Source organism: Gallinula chloropus (assembly GCF_964237585.1).
Source record: "Gallinula chloropus genome assembly, chromosome: 1".
Taxonomy (NCBI): Eukaryota; Metazoa; Chordata; class Aves; order Gruiformes; family Rallidae; genus Gallinula; species Gallinula chloropus.
In genome coordinates, this window is record NC_140085.1 from 196,738,516 (window position 1) to 196,758,766 (window position 20,251).

Below are 20,251 nucleotides of genomic sequence, written 5' to 3' on the forward strand. Positions count from 1 at the left end.
CATTCCAGACAGTGAGAAGGACTGGTTTGGCAAGTCTTCGACAAACAGGTTTCTTAATTTCTATCCAAGCTGGCAAATTAATCATATGGATTACTGTTACACAGACTAAAGGACTTTCAAAATTAGTCTGAGCATAAATAATGTCATTTACTCTTGTCCAGAAGGTTTTACTGCCGTTTCACATCTGCCTCATGTTCCATGCATGGGCACAGGTGATGACATGGAGTGCAACCCACCTTACCCTATGTGTATATACACTCTTCCTCTGACGCTCTAGCAGGGAAGGCCCAGCTACTAATTGTCAAGGAACCAACAAAATAAAATAAATAGTCCAGCAATGACGAGCAGCGGTGGTGTGACCACAAAAGAAAACACATTAGCTTAGATTGGCTCCAACTGTCAAGGAACCGCACCCTGGTTCTTTTCTACCATGCTGGTCATGATGGTGTTTTAACACTGTACCAAGGATTTTGTTATCGATGGAACAAATGGGGAATTTTATTTTTATTATTCCTGGATCAAGCATTTGAGTATGTACTGGTCTTTCATTCTTGAGCAGTGTAATTTATATTTGGAGGCTGATAATTCATTGAGTTCCCCACAGACATAGAGAGGAACTTAGAAAATAACAAGAGTTTATGTGAATTCCAGTTTTCTCAGGCATTTTTATTCCTTGGAGAGGCTTCTGTGGGGCCAAATCACCATGAAAACTGGATTACCGTGATATTTCAGTTCCTTACGTTAAAAGTTCGTGTAATTCATTACTGTTGACATTATGCACACATCCTTGGGGAACTATGAAAAATATAAAAATAAAACTCCTAAAAATGTGCACAAAACCCCGTAAGAAAGCTGCCATTTAACCCGAATACTCCCTGAGCAAAACTAAAGCAAATTATTTCCCATCTATGAAGATTTCAGGCCACGGTTGGGCATAGCGCTGTACAGAACGGTGAGGTTATTGCTCAGGTTGTGACATATAATCACTCCAGGTACATGAAGAAATCGGATGGAAAGGTGACCAGCATTCAAACCTCTTTGCTGTGAATACAAGGTGTGAAGCAATGAAGAGTTGGGCTCCCACTCTAGACAAAACCCACTGGATCTGCTGCTCCAGTGCATCCAAAGCCTAGATGGGTCCCTCCTTATTTTCATCCTGCAGGAAAGTCTCTCTAAGGTGCACTTTGCCACCCCACTGAGACTGCACAGAAGCACAGCCACTGGAAAGGCCAGTGATGCTCTCCATCCTGCTCCAAACCTTGCCTCTCCTGCCTATGAAGGTGATGTAGGGGTTGTGCAGCCAAGGATAGGGGTTTGGGGTTTTTTGATGGGTTTTGCCACAGCCAGGTTAGTCTTCCCATCAGTCCTTTGTAGTGAAGGCAGACAGAGAAGGTACTTCAGAGTCTGGGACAGACGTAATGTGGTGGCACTGGAGATGCTCCACTCTCCCTTGACTATCAAAGGAGCTTGGGATGTCTATCTCATTCTTCAGCTGCTCCAGGTAGTTGGGTAATGTTAGAAGGAACTAATGAAGGCTAATGTGTAATAAGAAAGTGGGGACTAAGAGAGAATTAATGCAACAACAATGCAAAACCATAGAACAAAAAATTCTTACTTCAGCCTGATTTGAGAATCATTTAAATACCTTTATTGTAAGACAGACTTAATCACCTGAAACTATGCTTTTCTCCACTATTTTTACATAAAATCTTTCTCCCTAGACAGAGACAGATGCAGTCCAGTGAAAATGGGAGCACTGGGAGAAGGTATAATTACTCACATGTGTTGTGATGTCCTGTGGAGTGTTTACTCAAGTTCTGGTATGACTGAACTTATTTGAAATACATTATTTGGGTTAATGATGCTTTGTGTTGCTGAGACATAGATTGCACATCCATGGACATCAGGTCATTAACCATCCCTGGTGCCTTGTTTTTAGGGGCACCTGCCTTGCTTTTAGGGGCAGTGTACTCTCCCATACAGGGCTGTATCAGTTTTCCCCTGGGTTTCTGACTGAAGAGATCTGTATACAAACATCACCATTACAGCTCTTCTCCAAAACAAAACAAACAAAAAAAAATCTAGGGAAATTCTTTTATTTGCTATAAATAGGATGTTTGACCAGTACCTCATCTCTAGGCACATGCATGTGCACACACGTGCCGAACTCCAGCCAACACAGTAAGTTTTCTGCTTCCTATCTTCAAAACCTTCCAAATGCTAAAAACTGCTATAAAAACATCAAGAACAGCTTTTTTACAGTGACATACATCAGGCTGCAGAGTGACCTCTCCCAGGGAGCGGTGAAAGCCCTATCACTGGTGTTATAAACAACAGCAACTCTTTAACTTGGTGCAAATCTGAACAAATATTAAGTGATCTGCAAAACATGCTTGCGAGATGTTGCTGCTACGCAGAGGCAGGGATGGGGTTTTGGGCTTGGGGTCTGAAGAGAAAACCTATTCCTAATAAATAATTTACACTCAGGTTCATCTCTTCTAGCCAGGTACCAAGAAAACCCCACAGCATTTCCTTACAACTAGACAAACAACTATTCTCTGGGTGACAATATTGTGATGACCAAAGAGACAACTTATTACTTTACAAAGAAGCTTGTTACGTTTTTTTTAGGGACACAAAGTTACATGTCTAACCTCCACTGAAATCCAGTGGGATCTGAGCTTTTAACTCCCACAGGGTTCTCCAAAAATACTGACCTTAAAATGTTAGATTTTTCTCTTGGCCACTCCAGATGAGGGAAGTCTCTGCAGGAGACGTCTGTAAATGAGATCAGAACTCAACCATAAAATGCTGACAAAGTCATCTGGAGCACATAGAGCTGTGCTCAGTGATGAGTATAACATTTCATTATTTTTGTGTTTATGACTTTTGTTTTCCTCATGTGTTGGGTTTTGGTTTATCTGCAGTTTTGATTTTGATTTGTATTTTACCATAATTGACTTTCATTTGCTAGTTCTCAGCCTATTTCCAGAGAACAAAAGGAACGCACAATGTAGAACAGTAGAATAATAGTGTTTATTTTCACAAGTTTGGACTGATCAAATAACTCACAAGTCCTAAAGTGGAACCATGCCTGAGGTAGGTTAGGTCATCTCGAGTGTGGGGAAACAAACAGAAATCTCCCATTCTTTCACTATTGTTTATTATATTTAAGCCACTCGGGAGTTTTAACAATACCACATATATAAAACATTTGTTCTTGCTTTCTGCGCTATTCAGAGTTTTCTCAAGGCTCTCTGGTGCTTTTCTTCTGCTTTTTTTTCCTTCCTGGGACGCTGCAGTGTTGCTATGCTTTAGTGACTTTCTCAACTGATTTAGCAGAAATGTAAGAAATGGCCCCAAGCGATGAGCTGGGGGTCCTGAAAAGAAGGGTTTGTACTTTGAATGCTTCTATGTTTAAAAAATGGTTCTTTTCAGAGCTTTAACTGGTTTGATTCAACTTTTTGTCTCGATTCTTTTTCATGTACATTCAAAGCTTGGTCCATCAGAGAGACACCAAAAGCAGAGCCTGTTGTTACTATCAGTATCTTTGCAGTCCTATCAAATCCACAACTGGTTTTTATACTGCCTTGATATTTGACAGGAGTTCCAAAAGTGGATGTCTAAAGCCACCTCTGCCTGCCTAGAGCCAGTATTTCAAAAGCTAAAAGTAATCATGGGTGCATTGTTCCTTTCGTTTGCAATCTGAAGTACTTTCAGGATACCTTGCAGCAAAGGGGGGCTGCTCAGCCTCCCTACTGAAAATAAGGGCAAATAATCACAGACTGCTTTAGGTAGGAAGGGACCATTAAAGATCATTTAGTCCAACCTCCCTGCAGTAAGCAGGGGCACCTTTAACCACATCAGGTTGCTCAGAACTTCATCAAGCATTCCACAACCTCGCTGGGCAACCTTTGCCAGTGTCTCACCACCCTCGTAGCGAAGAACTTTTCCCTGACGCTTTCCTAATGTGTAATCTAAACCTCCCCTGCACTAGTTTATAGCCATTGCCCCTCATCCTATCACTCCTTGTCCCTGTAAACAGCCCCTCTCCAGCTTTCCTGTAGCCTCTTCAGGTACTGGAAGCTGCTCTAAGGTCCCGTCAGAGCCTTCTCTTCTCCAGGCTGAACAACCCCAACTCTCACCCTATCTTCATAGGAGAGGTGCTCCAGCCCTCTGATCATCCTTGTGCCCTCCTCTGGACCCACTCCAACAGCTCCATGTCCTTCTTGTGCTGAGGGCTCCAGAGCTGGATACAGTAATGCAGGTGGGGTCTCATCGGAGCAGAGTAGAGGGACAGAATTACCTCTCTTGATCTGCAGGCCACACTTCTTGTGATGCAGCCTACAATGTGACTGGGCTGTGAGTGCACATTGTCAGCTCCTGTCCATCTTTTCATCCACAGTAACCCAAAGTCCTTTTCCACAGGGCTGCTCTTTATCACAACATCCTCCAGCTTGTATTGGTAGCAAGGATTGTCCCAACTCAAGTGCAGGACCTTGTGCTTGTCCTTATTGAACTTCATGAGGTTTGCACCGGCTTAGTCTCTCCAGGTCCTTCTCAATGACATCTTGCCCCTCTGGTGTGCTGACTGCACCACTCACCTTGGTGTCATCTGAAAACTTGCAGAAGGTGCACTTGATCTGTGCTATGTCGACTGCCTGTGTCGCTGATGAAGATATTAAACAACGCTGGTCTCAGTACACATCCTTGAGGGACACCACTTATCATTCCTCTCCATCTGGACATCAAGCCACCACCCTCTGGATGCTGGATGCAACCATCCAGCCAATTTTTCAGACCCACTGGACAGTCTACTCGTCAAATCCTTATTTCTCCAACTTAGAGAGAAGGTCTCAAAGAGCCTCCTCTGAGCCACCCACCCTGCTCCACAGCTTTGGGCATCCATAGTCCTGTTGAAGAGCAATCCAGTGCAGCATAACCTGAAGTGACTGTCAGTTTGCTTGAAAACACAAACCTGCAAAACGTGGTGATTCAGCAGCTGCTATTTAGGCTGCCAAATTCTACTGCTGCAACGTCCAAGCGCTGGCAGCAGGAGTGCTCAGAGTCCTGAGGTTATTTCAACACGAGCGTTTGAAAACTAAGTCGCTGAAATTCACTGTTCATTATTCCTCTAGAAAAAAATAATAATCAGGCTTAAATTGAAAGCCCTTTCAAAAGTGCTGAGTTCCTAGAACCCCACATCACTTTTCAAAGGAGCTGTTTGGTGCTCGCTTGATTTAGAATATCTACATTTCTGTGGTCTCAGCAGCCCAATCTTATGGACTGACAGTTTTATTACAGAAATTTTAAGAATGCTAGGAACTTCAAACAGGTTAAAATGGATCCTTCTGAGTCTTAAGTTCAGGAGGCTATTAATGACTTTGAAAAAATGCCAGTTTGAAGCATAAATAGTGTTGCAGTAATGACCTCAGATAAGATGAAAATGGGTGAAGAGGACGAGGAAACTAAAAATTTTTTTACTTGAGAATTTCATCATAAATTCCTGCCTCCTTTTGCTTTCCTCCCTTATAAAAGAACCTTTGCATTGATGCTGCTGAAGGACAGACAAGCACAGATTGCTGCTCCTGAGCGTAAACGGTAATGACTGGCTGGTTGCAGCCTCCTTAGGGTCAGACCTCTCCGTAGCATATTTATCTCAGAAGGGATTCAAAAGGCCCAAATAAGAGCAAGAGAGTGAATTGGCAATCAGGTGGAACAGACAATAGAGGTTCAGAGCTCTACTTCACTTCTTGGACCTCTTTAGGAGCCACCTCAGAGCCTGGGTGTGCAGAAGCAAAGCCCAGCTTGTCCTTACCCTTCCCACTCATGGTCATAGAAAGGTGAATATCATCTGCATGTTTGAAGGCTGCTGCCCCCACCTGGTATGCAGAAATGAAGGAAGGTATGTGGGACAGGTCTTTCCTGACTGCTGAATTCTATAAACATTGAGACCTGAGGATGGTGGAGGAAGGACACAAGTTACAGACACAGCACCATGCCTGTTGAGCATGGGCAGACATACCTTCCGACAGCACACAGCTTCTCAGGCGAAAGATTCTGTTCCATCCAGGTGGTGTGAAGGGGGTTTCATAGAATCCCAGACTGGTTTGGGTGGGAAAGGACCTCAAAGCCCATCTAGTTCCAACCCCCTGCCATGGGCAGGGACACCCTCCACTAGCACAGGGTGTCCAAAGCCCCATTCAACCTGCCTTGAACCCTGCCAGGGATCCAGGGGCAGCCACAGCTGCTCTGAGCACCCTGTGCCAGGGCCTCGCTACCTTCACGGGGAAGAACTTCTTCCCTATATCTCATCTAAATCTCCTCTCTTTCAGCTGAAACCCATTCCCCCTGGTCTTATCATTGCACTCCCTGATAAACAGTTACATCTCCAGCTTTCCTGTAGCCCATTCAAGTACTCACAGGCCACCATTAGGTCTCCCCAGAGACTTTTCTTCTCCAGGCTGAACAAGCCCAACTCTCTCAGCCTGTCAAGACATTTCAGTCAGATGCTTATAGAGGTTCCAGTCAGATGAAGGAAGAGAATTAGCCTTCCTTATCTGGGCGAGGGAGTCTTGAGTGCAGCAGTACACCCAGGTACCCAGATGATGCAAGATGCAATTTCGCATTCTTCCCAGAACTGCAGAAGCACTTCCCTGGAAAGCAGGACAGGAGCAGAGAAGCAGCAGGGTTACAGCTGCTGTTGTGGGCTGCTCTTGGGACGGTGTCGACACCCATCGCCTCCTACACATAGTGAACTCAGTGGCTTAGTTTAGCCTTTAATGACCAATTCCATCACCTGATTAAGAAAGAAGGGATCACCTTCTCCAGGAACAGTAGCACCAGAGGCTAAGTACAGTTGAGGTACAGTTCTACTGACACCAGTAGTACAAACACGGCTCAGCCTGTCATCTCTTGGGCTGGCCTGCAGAGTCAGTGTGGCAAACGTATAGATTTTGTTTTCTTCAGGTAATTACCTTGCTGCCTCTGTAAGAAAGGCTGCAACACCTCGGAAAAAAACCCCAGATTTGTATAAACTGGAGGATATTAAAGATATAAGGATATAAACTGGAGATGATTAAGGGCTTGGAGCATCTCACCTACAAGGAAAGGCTGAATTAACTGGGGCTGTTCAGCCTTGAGAAAAGAAGACTGAGTGGGGATCTCATCCATGTTTATCAATATCTCAAATGTGGGACACAGGGGGAAATGTCCAGCCTCTTCTCAGTGGTCTGTGGGGACAGGACAAGGGGCAATGGGCTCAAGTTGGAGCACGGGAAGTTCCGCACCAATATGTGGAAGAACTTTTTCCCAGTGAGGGTGACAGAGCCCTGGGACAGGCTGCCCAGAGGGGTTGTGGAGTCTCCTTCCTTGGAGATATGCAAGACCCGTCTGGACACCTACCTGTGTGACCTGTCCTAGGGAACCTGCTTTGGTGGGGGGTTGGACTTGATGATCTCTGGAGGTCCCTTCCAACCCCTATGATTCTGTGATTCTGTGATTATTGTGTGTATTAAAATGTTCACAGGGTATTATCCCACAGCCCATTGCACATTTACTTTGGAAGTGATTCCATGTGGAAAATGGGAAAAGTTCCAGTCAATTCCTTTACCTTGAAATACCAGCAAACACAAGGATATTCTGAGATTATTCCCCACTAAAAAAATGACTAAGTGCAATTCATGACTGTAAATCAGAAGATAATCCCTCTTCAAATACTGCAAAATGGGTTAAGTTTAAAGTCTAAGTAGTTTCAGAGACAAGGGTGAAAATAGTTCTTAAAGGGTCCTTTCCTTGGATGAAAGCAAAAGCAGCTCAGCTAATGGCCACCTGCTCCATGCAATACAACTGTTTCACCTATGAGTGACATATGTTACAGACCCAATATCGTACCAACCATTTGTCCTGGCTTTGAAGAAGTGATTGAGATTGGCTGAGCCTAAATATATGTCAGTGATGGCATGAAACTCCTGACCTCCCTTCTCAGAGGCCTTCAGCTCCCTTCTGAAATGAGTTCTTTTTTTACAAATTTCCATATTCCGACAGCTCCCGGGGGAGGAAACAGCCCAGCACATCTCCAAGGTCCTGTGCAGTTACTGAGGGAAAGAGGCATCTGCATGTATGCATCACCTCCACTGACCTGTGCAGAAGGACAAATTCAATCCCTCGCTTTTTTAGCAGCAGAGTATTTTTTCAGTCTGGATTTCATAAACTTTATGATGGAGGCATAAGACAATTGGGCAGATGGCAGGAGAACAAACTGAATGAGAAAAACAATGAGAGCGGAAGCATGGGGAAAGAAAGAAAGAAAGAAAGAAAATGAGTGCAAAAGAAGAAAAAGCAGCCTTCTGCTGGAAAGAGCAGCTTTTATCAGACAGGGGAAGCTGCTTCTGGTCCCTGAAGGGAGCAGAGAAACAGGAGAGGAATCAGCTTTTTAAAAGGGTAGACAATGGCAGAACAAGGGGGAATGGATTGAAGCTAAAGGAGGGAAGGCTTAGATTAGATCTTAGGGGGAAGTTCTTTACAGAGTGAGTGGTGAGGTGCTGGAACGGGCTGCTCAGAGAGGTGGTGGATGCCCTGTCCCTGGAGGTGTTCAAGGCCAGGTTGGCTGGGGCTCTGGGCAGCCTTGTGTAGATCCAGGCCTGGAGGTTGGTGGCCCCGCCTGTGGCAGGGGGTTTGGAGTTGTATGATCCTTGGGGTCCCTTCCAACCCAGACCATTCTGTGATTCTATGACTGAGGCACTGAGAACCGCACAAATAGCAGGGGAAAGCTGGGTCACAAATACCTGGGGGGAAAAAAAAACAAACCAGAAAAGTTTGAAAAGAGCATGAGGAATGAGGAAAGCGCAAAACATATTTATAACAAGTTAAAGTGTTTCCAGATTGTTCTGATATTTAAAAATGTTTAGAAGGAAGATTTCCCAGACTCCAGTGCTTTTGGAAAGAAAAGATTCCTGCAAAGAGTAGCTCCTGTACAACTTCTTTCCTCAGTTTCTTTGCTGTCCTGTCTGATTTTGTTCCAATTAGTTAAATGCTGCATGTGTCCAGCTTTGGAGTTCTCAGCACAAGAAGGACATGGACCTGTTGGAGTGTGTCTGGAGCAGGCCACAAAAATGATCAGAGGGCTGGAGCACCTCTCCTGTGAAGACAGGCTGAGGGAGTTGGGCTTGTTCAGCCTGGAGAAGAGAAGGCGCCAGGGAGATCTTACAGCGGCCTTCCAGTACCTGAAAGGTGCCTATAGGAAAGCTGGGGAAGGACTGCTCCCGAGGGCATGGACCAACAGGATGAGGGGTAATGGTTTTAAACTAGAAAAGAGGAGATTATGTTGGATATTAGGAAAAAGTTCTTCACTATGAGGGTGATAGATCACTGGCACAGGTTTCCCAGAGAGGTGATGGAGGCCCCATCCCAGGATATATTCAAGGTCAGGCTTGATGGGGCTCTGAGCAACCTGATGTAGTGAAGATGCCCCTGCTCACTGCAGGGGGTTGGACGAGATGGCCTTTAAAGATTCCTTCCAACCTTATGCATTCTGTGATTCTATGCTTCCACCTCAGATTCCAGGCCAGCCCACCTTAACACTGACACCTGCTCAAAGAACACTCAAGCTGTGAGATCCACCAAAGCCTGGAAGGACAGCCACCACTCTTCTCCACCCAGACACTGCCGCTCAAGCTACCCAATTCCCTAATAGAACCAGTTATCACCTGTACAGGTAAACTGGAAGATTGCAGTGCTGTCCACAGGCTGAAGTGTCTCCCTACAGGCGAAGTCTGGCCCGGTGCTGTTGCCGAGAGTCATGTTTTGTTAACCCAGCCACAAACGGGTACGGGGGCAGCTGGAGCAGAGTCTGGAGCAGTCTCAACGCAGTGAGATGCTGCCACATCGCTCCCTCCTGTGGCACAAGGCACGGAGACAGGGATATGGCAGCTTCCCACATACACATCCGAGATGTTTGGCTGCCTACATTTTCACTCAGAGACACCCCGTTGTACCTGATACTGCCACACTACTGGGGAGCAGGAGGTAAGCCAAGCACTCCCGATTCCCTCACCATCCACGTTGCTTAGGAATTAGCTCACTCCTGGCTTTTGTTTTGGGACTGCACCAAGTGCATCTCTCCAGGGCACCTGGATGTTACAAAGAGAGTCCTGAACAGTGTGTGCCACGTCACCCTACACCATGGAATTCATCACTGACATTTGCTTAAGTAACACAGGGACAGCCCCGTTCTTGTGACAAGGAGAGGTCCTGAAAACCCCAGGTACTTGTGGGGGCAAAAATAAAGGTCCTCAATGCTTTTTTAATTCATGTGACTCCTTCCCTTTCCAAGATGATTTTGTCTCCGTTCCAGTCAAGGGTTTCTCTCAGAACAGAGCAGCCTGGGCTGGCATCCAAGGCTAGCTGGGCTATCAAGAAGTATTCCCATGCTGCTTGACCCCTTGGGCTTCTTCCCAGAATAGAGCATTGCAACCCCATGGAAAAGGGCCTGGAGCAAGGTCAGGGCTGTGCTCCCTCCTTTGTGCATCCTCAGAGTCTTCCTCAGCTGGCCCAAGAGGAGAGATCCAGAAGCCTCTACTTCCGAGCAGGCAGCTCTTCACTCTGATCAGGGCTGCTGAACAAGGATCTTGTCTGGTCTTTGTTTACTGGTTTTCCTTAACTGGAGCAGGACAAGTCCTACAAAATCAGGAGCTTGCAAAAGCGTGCCTCAGGAGTGAGATTATAAACTTGTGTGATTATTAATAGTGTACATGCCACAGTTCCCTGCCCACAGATACAAGGCAGCAAGCAAGCCTTAAGCCCAGAGTAGCAGCAAAGCCAAAACGTGCATGGAAGGGAGCCACGATCCAGGTCTTAGGCAATAATTACTTTTTCTGGTTGCAAGCAGCTCTTTAACTGAGTAATACAAAAACAGCAAGCAAGGCACTGGGTCCAAGCCAAAGTCCAGACAAGGTTGCAGCAGGTTATCTTGCCAACGCTGCGTCCCTATGAGGGTGAGCACGCAGCAACGTTCACTCCCTTAGTCAGCCCTGCAACCGCACCCGCAGGGGAGCTGCACCTCTGCAGTAAAGCTGAATTGGAAGTTATCTCTGGGGCCTTGCAGATTTTAAATACTGTCATAGAGTTCTACCCAACACAGGGTTGGTTGGTCGAGCATGCTTGACTGAAATCATAGAATCAGGGTCCTCAAAAATCATCTAGTTCCAACCACCTGCCATGGGCAGGGACATCCTCGCTAGCCCAGGGTGCCCAAAGCCCCATCCAACCTGGCCTTGAACCCTGCCAGGGATCCAGGGGCTTCCACAACCTCTCTGGGCACTCTGTGCCAGGGCCTCACCATCCTCAGAGTAAATAATTTGTTTGTACGTTTAATCTAACCCTGACCACTTCCAGCTTGAAGCCATTCTCCTCGTCTTACCACTGCACTCCCCGATGAACAATCCCTCTCCCACTTTCCTGTAGGACCCCTTTAAGTATTGGTAGGCCATAATTACACCTCTTTGGAGCTTTCTCTTCTCCAGGCTGAACAAGCCCAACTCTCAGCCTGTCTTCAAAGCAGAGGTGCTTCAGCCCCTTGATCATCTTCGCGGCCTTCTCTGGCTGTGCTCCAGCAGCTCTATGTCTTTCCTGTCCTGGGGACCCCAGAGCTGGATGCGGCACTGCAGGTGGGGTCTCACCAGTGCAGAGCAGAGCAGAGCAGAGCAGAGCAGAGGGGCAGAATCCCCTCCTTCAACCTGTTGGCCACGCTGTTCTTGATGCAGCCCAGGACACACGTGGCTTTCTGAGCTGCTAGCACATGCTGCTGGCTCACATTGAGCTCATCATCGATCAGCACCCCCATAAATGAGCTATTTAGGCCAAAAATCTCTTACTGCAGATTTGCCAGGAGCCTGTAAATAGCCTTGCAGTGGCTCCAAGTTCTGTCCAATTTACCCAGCTACGTACTGCTAAATCCAAAATGTAACTGTGCAGGCTCCTTGGAAGGAACAGCAAAGGTTTTGGGAAAAGCAATGCCCTGTTTGCTCTCTCTTGTAGAGGTGGTGCAGACTGGTCTTGAGCCTGGCTATGAGGGGAATTCTGTGGGCTGGGCAGGGGAATTCAAGGCAAGGTGGAAGAATCTTACTGCTGTCGACCTGTCCCATGTCTGTATTTGAGTGCAGGTCAGTTTGCTGATCTCCCTGTTTGCACGGGGGTATCTCTCCCATCTAGGTCTTGAAATAACCTCTCCCACCTTGACCCTGCACAGGCAGTACAGAGTGTACTGGCTCCATCCGGACAGAGCGTCCGCAAACTCCTCCTTATCAGAGACTTAACGCAACATCACCCGATCCTGACACACCCAGCCCATTTAGTCCCCAAATAATCAAAATTTCAAGCTGGAACAAGATGCTGGTTTTGCAACCGAACCGTAACGGTGCCATCGGTCACCGCTTCCTGGGCTCCCATCACATCCCGCGCCCGTCTCCCCCCTTCTTTCCAAACCAGAGAGAATCAACCTCTTCCAAGCTTCTCCTCTCAGCCGCCCTCGCCCCGCCACGGTGCCTCTCGTTGCCTTCCTCCCGCTCAGCCGCGCCGGGAGATGCGGTGCCCTGGCCGCGCACTGCGTTCAGGGGCTGGCTGCGCCGAGGCTCCCGGCACCGGTACGACCTCCTCGCAGGTGTGCTGCTGCCCTCCCTCCGCTTTCCCGCCCGGGAGCCGCAACCCGCCAGCCCCGCGCCCGGCAACCGTTCAGGGAGGGTCACCGGGAGGGTTTGGGGCAGTCGCTTCCTACGCGCAGCCCCCTTTCCCCAGCTGGCCAGGGCTGAGCGGCGGGAGGAAGGCCGCGGGCCGGGCAGGTTCCCGTGGAGGCTGGGAGAGCGGTGCCGCCCGAGCCGCGCTCCCGGCGGGCCGGGGACACGGGGCCAGGACACGGGCGAGCGCCGTGCTCGGCACCCCCGCCACTCCCCCCCCCAGTCCCCCGAGCCCACGTGCGGCGCGCGCCCCCCGCCGCGGCTCGCGCCACCCCGCCCCCGCCGCTCCCCGCCCCCCGACGGCCGCCGATTGGCTGCGGGCCTCACGCGAGCGGCGCGAAGGGCGGAGGGGGGGGGGGGGGGGGGGGAAGCGGCTGCCCGCGAGTAACCCCGCCGCCGCCTGCGCCCCGCGCGACCTTTCTCCTGCATCGGCGGTGACGCGGCGGCCGCGCGCGCCCCCTCCCCGAGCGCGACAAAGATGGCGGCGCTGAGCAAATCCATCCCCCACAGCTGCTACGAGATCGGGCACACCTGGCACCCGCGCTGCTCCTGGGCCGTCCTGCACGTCACGCAGGGGGCGCTGGCCGAGTCCCTCCGCATCTATGGCACCCTCTACCTGGTGGGTCCTGGGTGGAGGAGGGGGAGAGGGAGCGAGGGCATGAGGGGCACGGTGAGGGGGCTGGCCTAGGGGGGAAGAGCACGGCCTCGGGTGGAAGGCCCTGAGGGGTATCAGGGCTGGGGTGAGGGGAAGGGTGCACGGGGGTGTGTGAGGGGGGATGTCAGAGCCGGGGGAGGCTGGTCTGGCCTGGCCTGAAGGATACGAGGCATTTCGAGGGAGAGAGGTTGGTTGTTCTGGGGTGAGGGAGGGCAGGAGAAATGTCGGGGGACATCCTGATCTTGGAGTAAAAAGTGCGTGTTGGGGGCAGTCCGGTGCTGGAGTGGAGAGAGATGGTGGTGGTGGGGGCTGGAGGGTATGAGGGTTTTAATGGGGGGAGAGCCTGATGCTTGGGGTAGGTGAACGCATGTGTGTTGAATCTGGCTTTAGGAGGGGAGAAGGGCATGGGGGCTGCTAGGGTCTGGTGTCCTAACAGATGCTGTGAGAGGGGTGAAGCTGGTGGGGTAGGAGGATGTGGGGACAGCCTGAGCACAGTGTTTCTGTCGTTTCCCAGTAGCTGTGATACCTGAATAAAAAAGACTTAATATTTGCCTGAGAGGCTCGTGCTGTATCTTTGGCAGTAGCGAGAGCACGTGGGTATTGCTGTTGGTGATACCTTGGTAATCAGTGCCTTGGGATTAAGGAGGTTTCACTGTGTAATGAAGCAAGGCTTAAAAAAATACATCAAGGCTACAGGAATCGTAAGTGTTCAGAGTATCCTACAGGTGAGGTATCCTAGGTTGAGTGTGCAGTGAGGCTGGGTTATAGCATGTCAGTTGCAGCTGGCTTGCATCCTGCAAATTAGGGTGTAGGTGGAGGAGTTGGGATCTGTTTGCATCCTTCTGTGTAAACATATCCTGAAAGCTGATCTAAGCTGGAATCGCTGCAGGTGAGCGCTTCCTTCTTTCCCCACCTCGGTGTTTCCTCTGTAGGATTGAGTAGTTACCGACCTGGCCCCAAGCTAAGTCTTAAAGAAAGGAAAACAAGTCATTGAGTCTGTACTTTCAACTCTGTACCGGTGCCAGTACAACAAAATTATCAAGATATGTAATAAAGAGAAGGGAAGAAGTGGGGCAGCAGCAGCAGCCTTGACACAATTCATTAAGCTCCCACTGATGTGTTCCTCAGGTGAATGTTGCGACAATATCCAATTACATGATAAGAAAAGTTAGTAAGTTTGTTAGCAGTGTGGAGTTGTCACATCTGGCAATGAATGTTTTCACTCTGAAGTGACACAGTGGCAGCTGTTTGTGTACACTTACAGTGAACTAGATCAGAAACTAATACAGGGAAGAACCCCCTCCTTCCGCTCCCCTCCCCCCCCATCAGTAATTTTTTCACCATAACTGTTTTGTGATCCAGTTTGTTTTGTGGGAAAACTAATAGTTGTACCAGCAGAGAATCAGCCTGAAGTGAGCCATGAGAGGTGTACTGGTGATCTGTCACCTCTGGGCTAAAGATAAAGCAGCTTAAGTAGCTCTGTAATCAAATCAAAGTTCTCCAGCAGCTGGGGCTGGTAAAGAGGTTTCTGCTCGTAGCTGTGTTACAGTTCACTCATTCGTGTAGTTATGGGTTAGGAGGAGAGCTTCCCCTTTTTATTTCTTTGAGAAGAAAAACAGACCAAGAAACACAAACCATTTTCCTAATCTACTTTACACTGTGGCCCATAAACAGTTAGATCTTGCCTCAAATCCAAGGGTGTACCTTCTCAGCTGTTGTCATGCTGTACTGCAAAACGCCTGCATCGGTTTTCATGCTGCCTTCTTTACAGCTTTTAATTTTCTTAGGTTTTTGTTGGCAGCATTTAACTTGTCAGAATAATCTGAAGCTGAGCTGCTCTGAAATCCTGCTGCCACTCCAACAGGGAGGAAGGACTTGCCTGCCTTTGCTCCCAGACATAACAGGGCTCCTTTCTATGTGTGGTCTTGGACCTTATCTCTCCTTGAGCAGGTTTGATTCATTCACTAACCCAGAAGAGCTTACTACCCTGCTTTTAGGTGGGGTGATTTTCAGATGGATTAATTATTTGAGTTGATTTATTAAGCAGGGTTTGACAAGCACCAGAGCCAGTATAAGGTAAAGAGTGAAAGGGTGCAGTGGGCACTGTAGAGGAGGAAGCAGAAGCCCTGCACATTAAGTAGCTTGGCAGGGAAAGAACGCTTCTGAACTAAGAGTCATCACTGAAGTCATTCTTTGCTGGGCTTAAAGCTGTGCTTGAAAACCTTGTATTTGTAAGTGAAATATCACAGTTGGACAGTACAAATGTTCAGTCCTTTTCTGTGTTCTGAGGTTCACCTAAGGGGATGAACTTGCTTGACATTTATAGTTACATCAATGCATGTTCGGTATGTTTCTGGTACTGCTGACTCCCAGTCCTCTGAGCAGCTCAGCAACCAAAAAAATGCATTTCATTTTTCTGTGTCAAGCCTGTAAAATGGCTTCTGGTTGTTTGTTCCTCTTGTTGCCACAAGCTCCTAACTACAGAATGTAGATGAAAGCATTTCCTCTCACAAAAGATGGTGTGGAAATGAATGAGAATGAATAGATGAGAATAAATTGCCAGAGGTCGTTCTGGGAGAGAATGTGGTTAGGGACAGTTATAATCCAAACATCTACACACCCCTCATCTCTTACATGTTTTGCTGCTTTTCAGTCAGTGGGGGACTGATGGAGCCAAATTAAGCGGTGCTAGTATTTGATGAGTAAAACACTGGCTTTCAGTCAATGGCTGTAAAGCGTCTTTCCTTTGAGTTGTGCTGTACTGTTTGTTTTTTTTTTTCAATAACTGTGTTGTTGGAAAAAATATAATCTTTATATTTTTACTCCAGTACAAATCGATCGCTTTAGCAAAAGTAGGTTTTCTATCTAAATTGAATAGTCTCTGCCCGTATCAAGTGGCTGTCAGGAATGCCTGTTTCATAATTAAGGCTGCTTGCATCTCACAAACCAAGTGCCCCACAAGTCTTCTGAGACCCACTTTTACAGGAGAAAAAAAAAAAAAAGAAGAAAAAAGAATTTGCTTAGCACCTACTCCCCCAAAAGAAACCCCAAGCAATCTCCTGTAAACCTTATAATTACACTTTTTAAAAGCTTCCTGCCTTTCTATCTTAAGAAAACCTTACTGAAAAAGTCCTTCATCAGAGTTTGTTGTGCTTTGTGCTATCTATTCTGCTGTTTTAGATTATTCAAGGCTAAAGAAAACGTGAAGGTGTAATCTTCTGTTTTCCAAGTTGAAGAATTCAGACTTCCAGAAGTTCACAGGGATGGGGAGCAGAGGTTGATTTTGCAGGGAAATTGTAACTTCTGTGTGATGCCCTTCCTCTCTTGACCCCAGGCCTTCCTTCTCCCCACCATCATCTCACCTGCCCTTCCTCTCCAGCACTGGCCCCATCTCACCCTGCTAGTTGACTCCTGCCTCTGGCCCCAAAAGCCTCTCTCCCAGGCTGAGCTGCTGGCACAGAGGCGAGGAGCACCAGGCCTGAAGCAGTGTGGATTCCAGCGGCTCCATTTGATGTGTCCTCTGGACTGGTGCATTGTTTAGCCAGTTATTCAGCAGAACAGATGTAACCTGAGTCTGCTATTCCAGTACATTTTTTAATGATTCTTGAGGCTTGCTATATTTTATTGATTTCTTTCACTTAATTTTTCCCTATATCCTTTTCATACTCATTTTGGTCTCATTTTAATATCCTTTTCTTACTCATTTAATACTCATTTTGGTCACATTTTTAGTATTTTTCATAGTTGTGCCATATCTTATTAATGTTTATAAATATCTGAAGTGTGGGACATGGGGGGAAATGTCCAGCCTCTTCTCAGTGGTCTGTGGGGACAGGACAAGGGGCAATGGGCTCAAGTTGGAGCACGGGAAGTTCCACACCAACATGGGGAAGAACCTTTTCCCAGTGAGGGTGACAGAGCCCTGGGACAGGCTGCCCAGGGGGGTTGTGGAGTCTCCTCTGGAGATATTCAAGACCTGTCTGGACGCCTCCCTGTGTGACCTGTCCTAGGGAACCTGCTTTGGCAGGGGGGTTGGACTTGATGATCTCTGGAGGTCCCTTCCAACCCCTACGATTCTGTGATTCCGTGACATCTGTTTCCTCTGGTGCTTGTAATAGCCTTCAGTTCTTAGGTGCCAATTGCTTCTTTGTGTATCAGAAGTGGGGTTTTTTCCTACTTAAGATTCCATTGCTGGTATCTTCTTTGCCCCCCTGTAAACCCTGCATGTCTGTATTCTTTCTCTTAATCCGTATGGCTTCTTTTGTAAGCTCCCCAGGGCAGCATCCCATGTGCTGTTGTCAAAGATAAAAATGCAACCAGTAATTGAACGATTATAAGGTGTGTTTTTCTTTCTGCCTACATGTGAGAGGGACTTTGGTACTAGTGCAGCATGGGCCAGGTAATCATGCACGTGGTAGCTGGCAGGTTTCTTCGCTGATAAATCACTGACCGATTAGAGGACATTAGCCCAATTATTGCAATATTGAATTACTTTGAAAGCTGTTGGATGGAAGACAGAATCACCAGCCAAAGATCAAGGTGGAACAGTGTGAAGTGTGAGTGTCCCATCACTTCTCTGGCTGTGTTTACATTGCTGTAAGATGGGACCAGAGGTTGGCCACAGGGATGGATGGTGCACGTTGGCCGTGCTGCTGCTATTTCAGGCTTGATTCATGTGCCATTTCTCTTAAGGAGAGCTGTTTGGACTGGTCCTGAGCAGAGCTAGGGAAGCACCTGACACTGAGCAGATTCCATCCTATCTCTCAGCCTAGACATAGTCATTGTGCGTCATCTTTCTGAGGTGTGCAAGAAGGCTGTACTGGCCAGGCTGTACTCTGAATTAGTCTGGAATTGCTGGGTATGTTAAAAAGTAGGTTTTGTTTGTGCTGTGGACCATTGTGTGTTTGGCAGTAGGGCAGGGAGACTAAGAAATGTTAGTGTTACTCTTGAAATGCTTCTGTGTTCCAGCTTGGATCTCTGGGGTTCTCAAGTTGGTACAGCTGTATAGCAGAGTTCAAGAATGTCAGGGTAGGAGGAAAATCATTGAAAATTGTCCTGAGTTAGACATTTCAAGGAGAATGAAAACCAACCCTCTACTCACTTAAGTAGAAGGGAAACAAATGGTGAAGATAAGTTGTCATGGAATGAGAGTGTTGCCAGGATTAGTGGTAACTGAGATGTCATTCAAAGAATGCATGGGTGCTGTTCGTGTCTTTTTTTTCAGTTGAGTGGATGATATGGAAAACTTTACAAAAGCCAAACCAGGGCAACCCACCCCCCTGATGGTGATCCTCATGCAACTTCTCCAAGGGGCAGAGGAAGTCAGAGAGCAGGAGGTGGATGCTCTTCCTTAGAGTATCTCAGCAACCAACTAAAAAAAACAAAAATATGCTAGCCAGGTTTTGTAATCTGAAATAGGGGAGAGGGGGAGGACACGGACCAGCTAATTGAGGAAGAACAAATCTGAATGTTGAAGAGGAGGCATGAGAACAAATTGCTGATTTGAACAAGAGTCTTTTTCAAACGCCATGTGTTACCTGAGGGCATTTTGAGATTAAGTTACTCTGAAGTGCTTGAAATAATTTTTATCAAGCAAAGGGATACTGTCCTTGTAAAATTCATGGAAAATCCTCAGCAGTTATAAAAGAACTTACAAATAATTATATGTAATTATGAAAGAAATCTGACATCAGTCTGTAGCTCTCCGTGCTGCTTGAGTAATCTGAGGTATTTTCATAGCTGGTTTAAATATGAATGCTTGAGTTATAATATTTTCCTCGGCTTTTTAATGGCTTGCGGTGTGTGTACAGTATAAACCATCTACAGAACATTACTGACTGGCTATACATTTGCAGATAGTCCCTCTTATAAATGTCATAGAATCATAGACTGGTCTGGCTTGGAAGGGACCCCAAGGATCATAGAGTTCTACCCCCCCTTGTCACAGGCAGGGCCACCAACCTCCAGGCCTGGATCTTCACAAGGTTGCCCAGGGCCCCATCCAACCTGGCCTTGAACACCTCCAGAGATGGGGCATCCACCACCTCTCTGGACAGGCTGTTCCAGCACCTCACCACTCTCTCTGTGAAGAACTTCCCTCTAATATCTAATCTAAGCCTTCCCTCCTTTAGCTTCAATCCATTCCCCCTTGTTCTGCCATTGTCTACCCTTTAAAAAAGGTGATTCCTCTCCTGTTGTTGAACTCTGCCTACCTGGAGACTTGGCTAAGTGTCTGAATATTTCTGTAGCTTAATTTATTTATTTTATCTTTTTTAAACCGAAAGGATGTTATGATGTGCTTGAGTTCAGTTGGATATTGTGCAGGAATGGGAGAGGCATGACTGCTTTTTAAAAAAATTCTTTCCCATCAGTTAGTGCTGTGTGTTTTGGCTAATTTCATAAAAAATTGATGTAGGGGTGGTGTTCTGAAAAATACACACTTCGAATGAACTTAGGAAATGGTGGTTTGGTGGAGGAGGGGAGAGAAAAGCCATGTAGTACACACAACAGCAGAGTTGGAGCAAGGTCTGTGGCTTTTTAGCTTGCCATGTAACCTGTCAGACTGTGTACATTGGTGAGGCAATTAGTACATTCATTAACTCAAACCATCCTTTGTGCAAGATGCTTCCTGTAGAATCTGTAGTTCAGGGATGTAGGTGCAGACAGAGGATACTGGAGGTGAAACATAGGTTATTGTGGTTGGATGATGGTTACTTGTAGGTGTTACGTGACACATCATTAAAATAATCAGGCCTGACTGGTGCCTCTGATCATGGGGAGATTGTTTTAAGATTGTCATGTTCCTTTGTTGCTGCAACACATGGATAGCCTGGCTCAAAGTCTTGCACTAGACTAAGTAGCTGTG

At 47.2% G+C, this 20,251-nt stretch overlaps 1 protein-coding gene across 1 annotated transcript in view; it reads left to right on the forward strand.

Annotated features, from left to right (window-relative positions):
* Window positions 1–13,209: 13,209 nt before the first annotated feature.
* TMEM135 (transmembrane protein 135) overlaps window positions 13,210–20,251 on the forward strand; it is a gene marked incomplete at its 5' end in the record, with an annotated part of 183,914 nt that continues 176,872 nt past the window's right edge. Inside the window, one exon of the mRNA XM_084268860.1 lies at window positions 13,210–13,350. Coding sequence (XP_084124986.1) covers window positions 13,210–13,350 — 141 coding nt within the window. The remainder of the gene's footprint in view (window positions 13,351–20,251) is intronic.